At 49.4% G+C, this 17681-nt stretch overlaps 1 protein-coding gene across 1 annotated transcript in view; it reads left to right on the plus strand.

Annotated features, from left to right (window-relative positions):
- MEGF9 (multiple EGF like domains 9) overlaps positions 1–17681 on the plus strand; it is a 48505-nt gene that overhangs the window by 13167 nt on the left and 17657 nt on the right. Inside the window, exon 3 of the mRNA XM_061352331.1 lies at positions 9898–10099. Within this exon, the coding sequence (XP_061208315.1) occupies positions 9898–10099 (202 nt within the window). The remainder of the gene's footprint in view (positions 1–9897; positions 10100–17681) is intronic.

The following is a 17681-nucleotide window of genomic DNA, read 5'->3' on the forward strand; positions in this document are numbered from 1 at the left end:
TTAACACTTTCAGTAAGTGTTTATTAACACTGTGGATAAAAGAAGCCTTTGTTAATGGGGCTGTCCCTTTGCTCCTCTGGTGGAGGAGCTGAATCTTAAAAGGAGCAGCCCTGGGCACCTGCTGGAGTTACTGATGGAAGTTTTCATTCCAGATTTTCTCCACAGGCTTCAACATAACCCAGCCTCAGCCCCTCCAAAGCAGCTCTGCCCTTTGTTCCTCTTTAAAAAGGCCAAAAATGGTGTAAAAATGCCTCTTGGCCCTGCCCCGCATCTGCAGAGAGCATCACTTCGTGCTAGACCAGCTGAGATGTGCACGAGCCCCTTCAGCAGCTCTGCCTTTGGAAGGGTTTAAACAGAGTTGCTCCTGATGTTGGCTGTTGCCCATGTGAAGTGCCATGGGAGAGGGAAGTCTGCTCTGTGGGTGGAGAGGGGTTGCTGTGCTCCATCATGGAAGCTCCTGCGCATCCAGGAGGTTATCGGTGATACAGGGGGGACACATCCGCCTGGTCCCATGGTCCACGGGGTGTGATGGAGGAGCGGGAAGTGGGACTCAGGGTCTGACCTTGCTGCTTGTCTTGCAGCAGTGTGGACCCCCTTGGTCCACATCCACTTCCCTTGGATGCCCAAAGCCTCCCTTTGGATGCATCTCTGCTCTTGGGGAGTTGTTAGAGCAGTTCAAAAAGCGCTCCTGCTCACTTGGATTGAAGCCTGGGCTGCCCTGGAAGGTGAAGACCATCTCCAGAGGTTACGTGTGTGGCATCCATCCGAGGGATGCTTCCTCTGCCTCTCACCAACACCTCGCTGCGGGAGGACGTGATTCCCAGCATTTTCCTATTGAATTATGGATTGATGGCAACACCGTTGCTGTTAGCATCCCCGTGTTCTGTCTTCCCTCACAGTGCTTTAAATGAGAAAGAAAGGATGACTTCTCACCACATCCATCCTACATGGAACTGAGCTTTGGTAGCTCTGCCCGGTGTCAGTGGTGAGTAGTTAACGGTGAGGACTGAGGAGATGCTATTGCATCTGCAGGTGCTGTCAGCAGGCAAGGTCCATCTTTGGGTTTAGGTATGTGCAGGCAGGAGGCAGCTCCTGTAGCTGGGCAGATTAGTTCCATGCAAGCCTCTGCAGCCTGTGTTAGTGGAGCAAAGGAGTCCTGCCCTGCCTAGACCTTTGCAGACTGCAGAGTGGTGAGGGTAGCACTGTCCCATCATATCCCATTACTGCATCCGCATCCTGGCCTGTGTCTGCATTGCAGCAAAGCATCAGCAGCAAAGGCAAAGTAACTTGGGTTTTCATGTGCAAGCCCATGCAAGAGCCTGGCTCTGGACTGGAGGAACCTCACTCAGGTGAGTACCAGCTCTGTATAGTGGGAGCAGTAAAACAGGGATTCACCGGAGCTCATCCTCCAACTCATCCCCTAACCCCTGTTTTCTTGCTGGTGATTTGTGCAACACAACTTGATACCCTAAATATAAATGGTTGAAAGGATGGTTCTCCCTCAGGATATTTCCCTGCAGTGCCTTTAAAGCTCCTGTAGAAATCACTGTGTTCATTCACAAGCTGCAATTCCCTACAGCACCGAGCAAAGTTGGTGATTTTAATTACTTTTTGCAGGGATCTGAGCACACAGAGGCTTCAACAGATGATTATAGTTCAGATTATTCATGCAGCTCTTCCTAATCCCTTTCTCTGCTAGGACATGGTCGGTAGGTGCTAAAATTGAAGCCTACTATTAAATTCCCAACCCTGTCCCCTATGAGCTGCCTGGATCTTTGAATGTGGAAGCATTTTGCTGACTAAAGTACTTACATTTCCTGAGAGGTGCTGCTGAAAGAGGGATGCTGTGTGCTGCTGTGGAGGGACTTGCCAAAGTTCCATTTCATCCTGTTTATCTCTAAGCCCTGAGCCGGGCTGGTTTTGTTGCGTGCTGGGTGGTAAGAAATACAGAGATTTTCAATCAGAAATGTGGAATATTTATATGGCTGCAGATGCTCTTGGAAATATGAGTGGGGAAAATCAAACCAACGCAAGTAAAACGCCAACAAAACTATTTCTGCAGCAATTAAAAGGGCTTGGATCAGTTTTCTTTCAACTGTTGGGGTTTTAATCCTGCAGCATTTAGCTGGTCTGTTTGAAGTTACTGCAGTTTCTTGTCTCATAAACAGTTTAAGGCCACATTCCTCTTTGCACACAGTCTGCTTAGGAAGAGACCTGGAGGGTTTGTCTGCGGGTGGAAGTGTATTGTTCCATAGGGATAATTGTTCAGCTGCAGCTGTGCGATCCCTCCTGTGCATTCTTCTGCCTTATAACCTGGACCACTCCTGCTTCTCCTGACATCACCTCGTCCCGTTGATGGGAGCTCCTCAGCTGTTTTGCTCTGTGGTGGTGCCCTGAGCTCCCAGTGCAGGAGGAATAGGAGGTTAATGAGAATCCAGATTTCCCTTGTTTTTGGCAGGATTTGATCCCTGAGTCTCCCAAGGCAGCTTTACACCTGCGAGCCTGACTCCTTTGATGCGCGTTTGCATGGGAGTGAGCCTGCTCAAAGCTTGCCGTGCAGGTTGCTAACTTGTTCAGCATCAAAAAGGAAGGGAACAAAACAACATTGCTCAGTGCTTGCATTTCACAAGGAGCTTTCAGAAACCAAATGCCTCTACGTTCAATTGCAGGTGGAGGGAAGGAGTAAAAACCACTAATCCCAAGGAATAAGCAGCCTTGGCTTTAATGTGTGGCTGTGGGTTAGCTGGAAAAGAGTGGTTGCTTTATTCGTGGGTGGTGGGGTAGGAGGGCTGTGAATAAAGGGAGTGATGCTGCATCCCCTTGAGAATGCAGATTAAAGGCAAAGGGGTGACATGGTCTGGGCTGAGCTGGAGCTTGGCTGAAACCCCAAGTCTGCCTGCTTCTTGCTGGTAGAAAGTGCTTGTGTGACCCTGAGAGTGGGGACCTTGGCTTTGTTGTTCTTTCCAAGCGATAAGAGAGGTTTAATCTGATGTAATTTTCCTCGACAAATATGTTCAATCTTCTAACAGCATTATGAGTGATGTAAAAGCATTGAGGAACTCCTCCTTTCCCCCCCCTGTTGACCCATACAATCCTTTTATGGAACAGCACAAGTGACTTGTACAAAGCTCTTAACAGCATTAATGTGAATGATGCTGTTCTCTTCATCAGCAGCATGCCTTGCTCTGCAGTGCCTCGAGCCTGATGGAGTCCTTAAGTGCCCTGAATCTGATGCACTCAGTAACAAGATGAATGCAAAATAACAAGACGCTTTTCTATGTATATAAAACATTTTGGGGGTAGCCAGAGATCCTATTCCTACCACTCTGGCTCTGCACTGTAGCCTCAAGTGAGAGTAAATGACAGATCTAAGCACTTCAATGCACCTTGGTAATGCAGGGTTTGACTCTTGTGCTCAATGCCATCTAGATGCAACTGAGCTCATCTCTGATCCTGTTCCTGCAGGAGCTCTTAGCCCATGGCAGATGCTCCTCAGTTCCCTATGGGAGAGCTCAACACTCCTGTATCTTCTCAGATCTGCAAGCCATGGGGTGAAGGCTCACTGCAGTGGTTGGAGGCAAAAGCATCCTTATACTGGGATAGCAGCTCCTGCTTTCATGGTGTCAGCTTGGTTGCACCCAGCTACCCAGGTGAGGAGTGATGGAGTTGAATGGAAAAGCTACTTGAGGATGCTGGGATGGTGGCATCAGAGATGTGGAAGGGATGGGCTGGAGTTCAGTGAGTTGTTTGACAAGGGCTGGATAAAATAGGGCCTTCTCTTAACAGACAGCAGCTTGTGAGGCTCACAGATGCTCTCATCCTGTATCCCATGCTGGGATGGCACTGGCCGACCTTCATCCAATTGCTGGGGAAGGTTTAGTGTGCTGGTGGGTTGTACTGAGGGGATGAAATCTCTTCTTGGGGCTCAAGGAAAGAGCCTGTTGAGAGGCAGGGGGAAGGAGCACAGCTGTGCCTTTGGCTGTAATAAGAAAAGATTCCCCGTGGGAATAGCCGTGTCTAACCCTTTAAGGGGGATTTGTGTGCCTGGGGGGAGGACTGGAGCTGTAGCCATTCCTGAGCAGTGGAAACAAGGAGAAATGGGAGCTGCAGGGTCAAAGCAAAGCTTCACTCATTCAAGGCTGGACAGAAGATGATGCCAAGGGCATAATCGTAACCTTGCAGCCAGTGTTTCAGGGACTTCCCTTCAGGATGCTTCTAGATCCCTCTGTTTAATAGCTACCAGTGGACCTATGCTTCGTGAGCTTATCCAGTCCTCCTTTGAAGCCATAGGTATTTCTGGCTCCCAGAGCATCTCCTGACAATGAGTTCCACAATTTAATTACAAGGGGGAAGGAAATGGCCTTGGATGGGTTTTTAAACCTTCTGCCTGATCCCTTTGTTCCTGATTTGTCAGAAATGGGCCTGGAGAGGGACTGGGAGGGGGGAAATGAGGGAGAAGGGAGAGAAGGCAGGGACTGAGTTTAGGAATAAAGTATGGGGGGAGCTGCTGCACTTGTACCAAAACAGAGCTTTTCAGAGATGGGATGCTGTTGTGTGTAGGAACGCAGCAGCTCCATCCTCTCAGTGCAGATGAGTGGGATACTGAGTTGGTGCTGGTTTAATATCTGGAAGGTCAGACTGGTGTGAAGCGAGATTTCACTGGAATAAACCCAGTGTAACTACAAGCCTGGCATCTTTACTGCTCTTCTAAATCCAGCAGGATCCCTGATGGGGTATTTGGGAGATGAGGTTTCCACTGAGCTGTGTCTTTGCATGGTTCATTTGAGGCTGAGAAACCATGCTGGGGCTTCACCCAAAACCAGAACAGTAACTCCAGGTTAGATCTATCTATCTATCTTCTATCATCTCTCTATCATCTCTATCTATCATCTATCATCATATCTATCATCTATCTATCATCTATCTATCTATCATCTATCTATCTATCATCTATCTATCTTCTATCATCTATCTATCATCTATCTATCTATCATCTATCTATCATCTATCTATCATCTATCTATCATCTATCTATCATCTATCTATCATCTATCTATCATCTATCTATCATCTATCTATCATCTATCTATCATCTATCTATCATCTATCTATCTATCTGTATTATTTTTCCTTCATCTCTTCCAGAGAATAGGAAATGGCTGTCTCCCCGGGGATGCTTTGAAGCAGGACAATAAATAGCATCCCTGGGACTTGCTCTTTCAGCTGTGTTCTTCTAACTAATAACACGCATCTTGGATTTTCATGCTGGCACCCATGAGCAGGTGACTTTGTTCAGGATTTGCACTGTTCCAGGATGTCCCCAGCAAATACGGCTTCACACAGGTATCTTGGTGTGTTTCATAGTCTTTTCTTTTGCTCTCCCATATTTCACCTGATTTTCAATTATTCATTCATTAAAGTGGCTCAGATAGGAGAAGGAATCACATTTAAAAGATGTGAGAACACTTAAACCACTGCAAGACCGCAAGGATGTGAAAACATAATCTGAGACATCATTTTTATTCCTTTATGAGCCCTACTTAAGTACTGTGAAGGGACGGGAGATGAAGGGATGTGGTGTCACACAGGGCATGGGTTATTGGTTGTGTTGGTGCTGCTTACATCCAACACAATAAACCCCATAAATAACTAATCTCTAATTTATTAGTAACCTACAACTAATAGCAATGAATCAATTCAGTGCTGCAGCTAAGGGAAGCTGTGCATTAAATCTGTGCCTCAGCTACATCAGCCTGTCCTTTGCTGTAGCAAACTATAAACCTTTTCTTCTACTCCACCTGCCTCTAAGCAATGAACAGTAAAGGTTAAAATGCTGCTCATGGAGGGAGCAGTGTTTGGGTTTTGGGGCTTGAAGGAGTAACGTGGTAGTGATACACTCTTTTATAGTGCCTCTATTCTGGGATCTCAAAATGTCATCAAGGCTGTTAAGTAATTAGAGCCTGTCAGCACCTTCACAAGCAAAGGTGGTGTTTTTATCACTGATAGCCAAGTGCTTTGAGCTGCTGCATGGTGCTTTATGGGGAAGGAAGGGAAACCCTGGTGTGTTACAAGTGGCAGGGGTTGGAGGCAATGGGGTTTGGGTGCAGGGAAACTGAGGCAGGGTGAGGGTGAGTCACTATGAGCTGGGAGTCAGAGCTTGGACCAGCATCCCATCCCCAAGGGGTCCTTGCCCTTGCATCCCATTCCTGATGGTGTTATCTTCAACACGATACCTCCAACCATGGATGAGCACCCCATTATGAGCAGCAGTGAGGTTCACCCACGTCTGTTCATTCCTTTGTGTTTGCAAAGCTCTGGGTGAGGTGATTTTGAAGGTTACCTTCAACATCTAAAGCATTTGCTTGAGAAAACTGAATAAAGGCTCCAAAAACCGAGGCTCTGGCCAGGAGCCAGGATAATGTTCCCTGATCATCCTCTGCAGTGCTTGTCATCCTTGCTGTGCTCCCAGAGTCGAAGGTAGATGTTCGTTATCACTTTCCTATTCAGGCTGTGGATCCTTCTCATCTTGAACCCGGCTGCCACTGGGACAACAAAGTGTCTTTTAAATTAAGCCTCAGGTTTTCATAGTCTGGAACATCACCATGTCAAACCTCAATACTGTGCTGGGCAATGGATTTTAATGCTGCTGCTGCCTCTCCTCTGTTGCAACCAAAGGTCCTTTAGGGCATTTTTGGGTTGCATCAGCCAGGCAGATGTGAGATGAGCTGGGTGCAGTGAGGGTGGCTTGGAGGTGGGTAGAGGGGACCACAAGTGATGCTGCTGCCCTGAACCAGGCCACCATCCCTCCCCACCTCTCTGGGGTGGTTTGGGGGATGAAGGGCCTGCAAAGGAAGCATCCCTTGATGGATATCTCTTCTCTGTCACCCCCGTTGTGTCTTATCACACACTCAGGGATGATTTTGCATCTTCCCAATAGCATCCGCAGCAGACGGGCTCATCCCCGCGCCCCCGCTGGCAGCAGAACCAGCTTCCCCCATTGCTGCTGAGGCAGCTGGAGCCGATGCTCCACCAGCCTGTGAGCACAAAGCTGCTTTTGCCTGGGTTATTTTGGGCTATTGCAGCATTTCTCTTGCTCTCATGGGAAACCGGCAATAGCAGAGCTGGTGGCATCTGCACTACTGTTGAGTTTGCTGCTGACGCTGAGCTGCTTCCAGGTTTTGACCCAGTTTGGTGCAGTTTTGATGGGCAAAGACCTGCAGGAAAAGATAAAAAGGCATTGGGAAGGTGCTGCGGGTTTGGGAAGCATAAAGCTTCCCAGAAGCTTCTCAGTGCACAGTGTTGGAAGGAAAACCCACTTTGGGACTTGGTGCCATTGCCAAGATCAACCCCAGATCAGCTGCTATTGCAAGGCTGCTTGTGTTTGCACCCCTTGGATAAGGCAGCAGGGCCTGGCTGGATCCTGCCTTTGCCTCCTGCTGCTGCCTGGATTGTGTGTGGCTTCTGTAGGTAGCAGTGACATTCCCAGTGAGTTGCACCATGGCTTGGCAATGGCTGGATGCTTTTGATGGATGGTTGAGGCCCTTTGATAAAGGCCAGAAGAAATATAAGGCTCTTGCCAATATATGCAGTAACTCTTCCCTGACCTCTCATTTTCCCTTGTGTTTTCCCCTTGGCTGATATTCCTGGAAGTATAACTGATATGCTATCAACATCAGTTTTCCCTGCTCCTGTCAGCATCGTATATCTGGGGACATCCCTCTTTTTTCCCCCTAGTGGAAGCATGGCCACAAAACCAAACTCATAAAGCTGCTCACCACAGCCCTGTCTCTCTAAAGGCCTTTCATGCCCTGCAGTGGATGAGGCTATTGAATCTCTACAGCCATGGGCCCATGTGTCCTTTTGAGCTCTGATGGCTCCCAGTGAGCTGTGTCCATCACTCGCTGGATGGAGGGGGCAGAACTGGGGCAGTGCTTATGAATGGTCCCCATCAGCATGGAGGAGCTTTTTCCAGCTGCATCCACATGGAGCAGCTTCTTGCTCCTATGCTGGACCTGCCCTAACATCACCGTTACAACTGATCTACTCCTTGTTGTCTTTGCTTAATGAAGTCTAGCGGGTCTAATGGCACTGCACATAATGAACTTTGAAAGGTAAATCTGTTTTGATGCATGTTTGACAAACTCCAGAGTGCTTTCGTCTTTGCTCAACAAGTTTTCCTGGCTCCCATCGGCTGGGAGAAGCCCAAGTGCCCAAATCGATTGGGTTCCACTTGGATAATTGCGATGGGGATTTGGTTCATTACATGAAGTGGCTGCTCAAGTGGATAATTGCAGATCTTGAGGTGTTTGTCCTACTTGCTGCTTTAGATTGAAGCGTATTTAGGTGCAATTTCACAGGTGTATAGGTACAAAATGACTTCTGTGGGGACACTGTGCATGGCATTGACAGCATCACAAAGCTCAGTAACTGCTATCTCTGTGTGTTGGAAGGAAGCAGATGAGAAGTCAAAGCACCAGGAGCTATTTCCAAGGTCCCCAGGGATGATGGGCACTGGGGAGCCTTTACAATGCTCCTGTGATGCTGGAGACCTTCTGGCTTGTGTTTCCAACCGTACTTGGAAGTCTTCAGTGTGGTCTGATTCCAGCAGATTACTTCTGCATTCACAAACTAACCTTTATCCAGTCACTAAAGAGTGGTTTGCTCCAGGTCATTGCCGTTGGACTGGGGCACGAGTGGGCAATATCAGTGTTAAATGATGTGAAAAACCCGTACTTGCATAGACTTGGGTTGTCTTGATGTGGTTGGAGTCATGATGCTGGGGATGGGGACCTGCCTTCTCTATGGAGTGTGCTGAACACTGGCTTTTCCCAGGGAATAACAAACACCAGCGTTTGCGTAAAGCCCCTGATGCTTTCTGCTCTACTTCTGCAAATACTCCTTGTTTATCATTCACTCTTGGCACAAAAAGACCTTTAAATTATTAAGGCACTAAATATTTTGCAGTGAAGGAATGGAGATAAAGCTCTTGGCAGAAACAAATTGCTGGGGAGAGGTTCCCTTCAGTGCCTTCGGTGCTTTAAAGTATGAGGAGAAATAGCATGTGGGGGGGACTGGGAATTCCTCACTTGATCACAAGATTTGCTTCTCTTAAAGCAGCCGCTTGATGTGTGCTTTCCATAGGCCTCTTAATACAGATTGTCCCCATAGCACCATATGGGTACCCAAAGCTGTTCCAGCTCACCACGGGGATGGAGGCTGCCCGCTGTGGTTTATGTGGCTCCATCCTGCCCCCAGCTCCACCACATGAGTTTTTAAAGCCATTTCCAAGCTCCTTGAGGGCAGTTCCAGTGGGAGCCCTGCCACAGGCCTAAATGCCTGAAGCTCCTCTGGCTTCCAGTCATGGGGCTCTATCTGTTCTTCAGGAGTGGGATATGCTGGTGGTGGTTCATGGTGCAGGTGTGTTGTGTGTGCCTGGCGTCCTACAACCAGCCTGTTGGTAAATGAGGGGTGAGATGGAGGATCTGATAAGCAGTAATTCTGCCATCTATTGCTGACTTTATCCTAATATTGCAGGAGCTAGCACTCGGCTCCTGGAGGCATATAACCAGACAAGTGTGTATGTATATATGTGTGCATATCTATGTACAGACACTATATATGTATGTATTTAAATAGTTAACCCATGATCTAGCTCTTCTTTGGGGAGAGGTTTGAAACATGAACCATGAGGCTTGAACCCCCAGGTCCATAGCATCCCCCAGGTCCATAGCATCCCCCAGGATGCTCACAACAGTTGTTTGCATCATCTCAGCATCTTAAAGCATCTTATAGCAACGATGCTTCCAGCCTGGGGTAAGCAAGGGGAGGGCAGAGACACTGGTCCTGCTCAGTGCATGTCCCCATCACATTGGTTTCAGCTTCTCTTTCCCCTTGCAGGAGACCTGTGCAACTGCAGTGCTGTGGGCAGCGCCAGTGTGGAATGCAACAGCACCACGGGGCAGTGCCCCTGCTTTGAGGGCTACACGGGGCTGCACTGCGAGACCTGTGCCCAGGGCTTCTTCCCGGATCCAGATGTTCAACATCGGTGCCATCCCTGCGGATGCAGCCCCACCGGCTCCCTCAGTGCCCAGTGCGATGGGTGAGTAAGGTGGTGCTTCACTGAGCTGTGTGTGTGGCATCAGGATATGGGGTTATTTTGGGATGCGGGATGCAGATTAGGCAAGGATGGATCTTGGCATCTGGTGCTGGTATTTAGGGGGGGGAAGAGACATGAAAAAGCAGGAAGGAAGCTGGGCTTATAAAAATTCATGAAGCATGTTCTTCCTGTCTTTCAAGAGCTGGAGTATAAAATTATCTATAGCTGTGGCAAAAGCCCTGGCAGCCCACAAGGGAGGTAACTTGTGTTTCTGCGTTGTATGGAAGCAGAACATCTCCTCTTGTGCATCTTCTCGTCCTTGCGCAGCCATTAGTCCCTGTTGGATGGGACCGCCTTCATGCTCAAGGGGAGGTGGGGTGGAGCACAGCTTTGGAGAGGTTTATTTTCCATAGGGTTATTTATTGCATGGAGGCAAATGAAGCTTTATGCTCTGCCCTTGCCATGCAGCAGCCTGATAGCAGTGTCAGCTCCTGCCTTGCCTCTTGTTTAACCCTGCCACCTCCTCTCTTTGGCTGTGTTAAGAAAGTCACCGCAGCTGATGCTTTGAGCTGTTGTATAATGAATGTATTCCTCTTCATTTCACCTTACCCACCCTCACATTGTTCTTTTTAAAAGCCAGCATGCAATTATCTCCTTTCCCAACCAGTGATCTGTCACTCAGAGATTGTTGCTGAGTTGAGGGTGTCTCTGTGTTACTGCAGAGAATGGGCTGAGCAGCATCCTTTGGGATGCTCCAGCCTTCCTGGGCTTCCTTCTCCTGCTGCCACCAGCAAAGGTGTTCCCAGTGCTCCAGGGCACTGCCAGGGAGGTGATACCTGTGTGCGGATGCAATGAGCTTGTGCTGGCATCAGCCTTGTTGTCTTTTAGGGCTTGGTTGCAGGCTAAGCGTGTGTTGAACATCTGCCCTTCCCTGCCCAGGATGGGGCTGAGTCAGAAGCGACATGTGCTGCAGGGACATGCTCTTTGCCATTATTGTATACATGTATTTTGCTGTTCCAAACACCCAAATCCTCTGCTGATGTTCTTCCTTTTTGTTTCCATGCTGTATCTTTCTGCTTCTATAAGCTCTGAAAAATCACAACTTAAAGTAATGTTCCCGTTGACTGGAGTGGCTTTCTGGCTACAAAAGGTGATTCTTGGGGGTGGAAAGCATAGAGTTTCACTTGGTTTGTTTAGTGGCTGGTACGGGAGGATGTGCCTTGGATGCATCAGGGATTGCCACAGACAAGAAAGAGTTTGGCTGGATTTACTAGAAAGGGAAATTGGGCAGAAAAGCAAATGGGGCAAATCTGATCTTCAAGGGCTGGGAGAGGAGGGAGGTGCTGCTGCAGCAACTGAATGAGCTGGGAGGGAGCGTTCTGAATCACTGGGCAGCGGTGAAGCGCAGACATGGGTGATGATGTCTCGCATGGAGCGAGCCAAGAAACACCCTTGGGAGCTTCAGGTGAGATGCTCGGAGTTGTGAAGGAGAATGAGGTGGAGCTGGTGCTTGTAGTGAGCCATAACTGCAATGTGTACAGACCCAGAAATGGCAGTGGGACCTCCCTGGCTTCTCTTCAGCATCGTCATACAGCCTTGAGGGATGTGGGAGATGTGGATCCTCAGGCATTTAGAAGGGGCAACAGAGGGCACAATTTGGAGGAAGGCTGACGGAGGAGGACTGATGGTAACAGAGATGGCTTTGTGCTTTGCTTCTCTGCTTGATGGGGTTTGCTGCAGATGGAGATGACCTCTGGGTGTTTAAAAAGAAGGAAATTAGGTCAGTTGTCTGTGGTGTAGGGCTGGGGGCGTCAGTGTGGCTGCGAGTGGGGCAGCCTCGTGCAGTGATTTATATGGGAATATGAAGTGGGATGCAAAATCCGGCAGGAAAAATGCACCCATTCCTATTGCATCAAAGCAGGCAGCTGCAGATGGCAGAAGTATGGGACTAGAGATATCCGCTGCTGTCAGTGGCTGGGGTGGGTGCTGGGATGTGGGTACCAGAGCGCATCCCTGCAGTGGGGTCTGTCCCGATGGGTGGGAGAACATTATCTGCATTGCAGGGACGTGTGTGTGTGAATACAAGGATGAGGGTTATGCTGGAAACAGTGGGTCTGGAACCCTGGGTTTGATGTCTACCTGCTGCTGCATCCCTGGAAGAGCAGTGCATGTCTCTCCATCCCTCTGGGCAATCCCTGCTTGGGATGAGGCACACAAGTCTTGCCCAACACCAGTCACCAGCTTCTGTTTCATTGACATTAAAGCACTGTAAGCTGTATTTTAATTTATTCATTCTTCTACAGCACCAGCCCATCTCCAAGTTGCACAATTGCTCTGTGCTGGCTTGAAACAGAAGCGACTGCTGTTGAGATCAGTGTCTGAGTGAAACAGCAGTGTCATTTTGGACTGCAACCCCCCGGTTTGAGGGGCAGGCTGAGCTCTCAGGGCACACAAAACATGCCTCAGCCATTTCAATCCACTTGCCCAGGCTTTTGTCAAACTGCCTCTTAAAGCATCACCATATGATGATGATCAGTGTTATTTCTAGGCATGCTCTGTGGCTGGCCAGATGGCACACCCCAGTACACTGTTTGTTAACCAGACCTCAAATGTAGCCCGTCAAATACAAATAACAGAAATCCCTTTCCCGAGGCACACAGTTGATTTTGGGAGTGAACATTGACCTGACATGCTGTCGCTGTGAATGGGCTCCATGGCCACTAATCAAAGGTCTGTTTTGGTGGTGGTTTAAATGTGATTGTCTGGGTAGATCCACATAGATCCCCCTCTGGGATGGCAGAGGGTTTCCATGCTCTGCTTTGGGTGGGTTTTGTGTTAGATGAAAAGCTGTGTGTAGTTGAAGCTGGAGCTTGCTGTGGGGCTGGATGCAATCCTAGGCTGATATCTTGGAGAAGGGGGAGTGTGTCGTCCCTATTGCGGTTAACGCCTAGAAACCTCAGATAAAACCACACTGCGCTGGGCTGGATGCTGTGTGGATGCTTGCTAAAGATAGCTGTGGCCTGGAAGTGTTCATAGTCCATAGAGGAAGGGTGGAGACAGAAGCTGGGGTTTCAAGTGCTGTGGTGAAGGTCACGGAGCAGTGGAGAATGACAGTGACTCACATGGGTGCATGGAAGGGCTGTGCTCCTGCTGCAAAGCTCTGGTCGTGGTCCCAGCCCATGGCAATGTGGCCCCAGCCAGGAGCTGCCCCCCATCAGTGCATCTCTCACCACCCTTTGGTACCCTCCAGTTGAAAGCTGTGTTGTCCTTTGATGAAGCAAGAACATCCCTACCTGATGGAGAAGGTGAAGGTGATGCTGCTGGAGAAGGTCACTATACCCAGCCTGGGCAGCCCACATCTCCCAGGCTTGCATCCCTGTGCATTGGTTTGTCTGTCTTCTTCATGTAGGCAGAGTCCTGTGCCTTGAACTCCTATCTCCAGCTCCCTATGGCTGGGCAAGGAGCCCCTTTGGGCAGCAGAGGGGCTCTTTCTGCAGTCCTAGCACTGCCCTGCCCTCCGTGTCCTGCATTGTGGCCTTGCTCATCGTGTCCCCAGTGACTCATGGCACAGCCCTGGGATGTGGCAGGGCTCTGCCTGGAAGCACAGGGCAAGAGGAAAGTGGTTTGGTCCAGGGGAATCCTTTCCCTGCTGGAATGACACCAGGAGCTATAGCACAGCTCTTTAACTGCATGCGGGGAAGTAGTTGTCCTGTGTTAACCTGTCCTCTGGCTGATCGATTTAAAGGAGCAGGAGTGCAGGCAGGAAGAGGCAGCATGTGGCACCCTCCTGGTGAGCAGGAGACCTCAGATGATGCTGCATTTCACTTGTGTATTCATTTGTATTTTCTTAGCAACATTGACCAGCCCTGCTCTATGCGCTGCAGGCATAGAATCATGGAAAGGTTTGGGTTGGAAGGGACCTCAAAGCTCATCCAGCTCCAACCCCTGGAGGGACCCCTTCCACTGCAGCAGCTTGCTCCAAGCCCCTGTGTCCAACCTGGCCTTGAGCACTGCCAGGGATGGGGCAGCCACAGCTTCTCTGGGCACCCTGTGCCAGCGCCTCAGCACCCTCACAGGGAAGAGCTTCTGCCTAAGAGCTCAGCTCAGTCTCCCCTCTGTCAGGTTCAAGCCATTCCCCGTGGCCTGTCCCTACAGGTCCTTATTTCTCTAAGAGTTGAGCTTAAATGCTACTAGTATATAGTCACTTATGAAAGTGATGGCTTTGAAGCCTCTGCATCAAGAGACTGGCATGGTTCAGCCCTTGATTCCCTTTTTCCCTGGGAGGTTTTGGTTTTAAATGAACTTACCCCAGTTCCAGGGATGAGAGAGTGATGCTTCAGCCTCCAACTTCTGTTGCACTGTACCTGTGCTTGTGAACAAGAGAAGTGATGCCGTTCGGTGTTTAAGGATTGCCACATGGTTTAGCTAAACCTGGATTAACCATGTAAACCAGGTTAGGTTTTTTCAGCTCCCTTAAGCTCTAAACATAGGTAATACACTGTCATTGTCCCTAATGAAAACAGATACATATTAAATTGTGGTCCTTATGTTGCTCCCTCTTCCTATGCGTCAGTTTCCCCCCAAGCAGGAGGGTGATGGGAAGCAGAGGCTCCAACATACTTGAAGGTAACATTAGCCTTGGTTCATGTCTGATGCTGAAACACTCTGCATGCAGCACTCCATTCCCTCCCTAACTGAGCAGCATTTCCTTACTGCTGGCTGGGGACACAGCTTGCAGCATGGATCCTGGTTCATGCACGGTTCATGCCCCAGGCTCGGCATAAGTCATGTTAGAGAGAGCTCCTGTCCCTCATTTCCGTTCTGAAAGAAAAGATAAAGCACACATATGAATGCCAAAGTGTTAATTCAGGGATGTTTTACCCCCTCAAGGGCATCTCATGCTTTGTGTTCACATTAGAATTAAGGCAGAGGGTCCCTGAGAGCATTCATACACTGCTGTCCCCTGGAGCTGTGGGGCTGAAAGGGGAGTGCTGTTTGCAGGGCAGTCTCCATCCCTCTGTGCCTTCTTTGTAGTGAGCTTCTCTTTGGAGAGGCTGATCTTGTGACCCTCACTCATATGGGGTGCTGCTGCTGAGGGTAAGGTCAGCAGCACTGGACAATGTTCTTTGTGAAGGGCTTTGAGTTGGAACCCAAACCCGTTTGGGTTGGGGTTCCTGAAGAACCCTGGGGAGCTGGTGGGATGTGAAAGGATGCAAAGAGACCACAGAGGGGAAGAGGAATAAGGATTGTCAGTCCTGATGGTGTTGGGAAGTACCCAGGTGGGTTGCAGATTGAGCATCATGTGGTATGAAGCCACATGCGGCAGAATTTGGGGGGGTTTGGTAGTCATAAAATGCAGATTCCATTGAAATTCAAGGTTTTTGTGGAGCTTCACCAGCCTGTGCGGGAAGGGTGCTCATGGCAATGGTTTGAGATGAGACCTCATATTCCCAGGGCTTCTGCACATCCCAACCACAGGAGGTTATCTGGGGGAAGGCGGTGGAGTTCTCATTTTGCATTGAGGAAGATCCTCATCTCCTGTCTCTAGGCTGTCATCACCCTTCTGCAATGGCTCTGCTTTGCGTGGGAGCTGCATTTCCATTCCAATTAGCAGTCCAGCAAACCACACTGGGCACTGCTCCCCTCTGGAGAGAGACCTTGGGAGCCCAGCTCCTCAAGAACTTTATTTTTAAACCCAAAACCGAGCCTCCCCCTTTTCTCCTATTTTAAATGACTTCTGTAGATTGGCTGAGCACAAGCGGAGGCTCATTATCTCCCACTAATGCCTTGTCAGCATCGCACTGCAGAGAACAGGGCTTTTTTTGTAGCGGAAGCAGTTACATGTGGACATCATCAGAAGAATAGAATCATAGAGTGGTTTTGGTTGGAAAGGACCTTAGGCTCATGCAGTTCCAACCCCCTGCCATGGGCAGGGGTGCCTCAACTAAACCATCTCACCCAAGGCTCTGTCCAATGTGGCCTTGAACACTGCCCTGTTAAACCTCTCTCCTATTACAGACTCTTATATACTTTACATCCAATTTGCCCCACAGTGTTGTACCCGCACCCATGTTCACTCTGTTGCAGGCAGGGGTGGGGAATGAGTGACCGGACACAGCAGCAGGGAAAGGCAGATTGTTATCATCTCCCCTACAGGAGTTGTGGCATCTCTGAAATCCTGTTGTTTGGTGATTTTCCAGCAGGCTTTGCTCTTCCTGTGTTGTCTGGTGCACACTTGAAAACACTGACTGCCCTCAACATATTGGCTCCATTTTTTAAGCTCTTATGGCTAGATTCTGGTTTAGGGGAGGTGGTGACCAGCCTGACCTTGAGCAGTGTGCGTTGCCCATGGCTTTCTCTGCTGCATGAGAGGAGGCATCAGTTGAGATCTGATGGAGGGACTGTACTGGGTAAAACTGAGGCCAGTGGGGACTAGTCCCATCTCCCTGCCTTCCCCACTGATGCATCCTCTGCACTGATGTTACCCATCCCATCCCCATAGTGCTGTGATCTCCAGGGATGCTCTGAGAAGCCAGGACCCACCCATTGGGGTTGAGTTTTTGTGGTTAGGTTTTTGCTGCTCCTCCTCATGCCAAACCATACAGGACCCCATCCAACCTCCCTCTCTATTATGGTCTTCCCATCTCTTCCTCCCTCCCAAGCCACTGAGGTCCTGGCTGAGAGTAGAGCCCTTCGATGGAGATCCCCAGCTTTCCCATCAGCACGGGGCATCCTTAGCGGGGGAGCCGGGGCCGTGGAGGCTGCGGTGGCCAGACAAGGTGCCCCTTTGACACTCACAGAGTGGCCTTTCAGAGCTGTGAAGTGTCCCTGCTCCGTCAAGGGCTGCCATATAAACAGATGCTGTCCCCCAGCACGGGGCGAGGAATGCAGAGCACAATAGCCCAATGTTCCTCACAATAAAGCTCCGCTTCTTCTGCCCTCCACAAAGGCGGCTCTGAGCAGGGCTCACCCATGGGCACACTAACCCTTCCTCTCGGCTGGTTTGAGCTGATGGAGCAGGGAGGTGAAACCCAAACATGGGGCTTTTTCCTGCTCTCTGCTTCCCCATGTCCTCATAGTCAATGGACCTCAAGGAAGATCAATATGTGGGTCATGAGGGTTTCTCTGTTTGGGATGAGCATCAACAGTGTTGGTGGCTTGGGGCGTTTAGCTTTCAGATGTTAACTTCCCTGCATTGCCCAAAGAGATTTATCCCCTGCTGCTGTCAGACATCACAGCAAATCAGCACAAAAGGAGCCGGGCTCACTGGTGAAACGCAGTGCTCTTGGTGACATCTCTTCTGAACCTACCTCATCTCACAGCATCCTTTTGTCTTACTCCATCAGAGTGTGACAGGGCCTTTTCACAAGGGTTGTTTTACAGATGCTGTGTGTTCTCCCTCGTTCATACTGAGCCCTGTCATTGCTGGTAATTGTATATGTTACAGGAGCACCTCTGGGTGCTGCTGGGATGGACGATGGGCTTATGTGTCATCAGAGGTATATGCTTTAAATCATATCAGAGGCATATCATATAGCATATCAGAGGATATGCTTTAAATATAAAGGCACAGAAGTTTGGTGCT

This window comes from Neopsephotus bourkii, unplaced genomic scaffold, assembly GCF_033783945.1.
Source record: "Neopsephotus bourkii isolate Nb327-2 ecotype Australia unplaced genomic scaffold, CSIRO-AGI_Nbou_v1 NB_659, whole genome shotgun sequence".
Classification (NCBI taxonomy): domain Eukaryota; kingdom Metazoa; phylum Chordata; class Aves; order Psittaciformes; family Psittacidae; genus Neopsephotus; species Neopsephotus bourkii.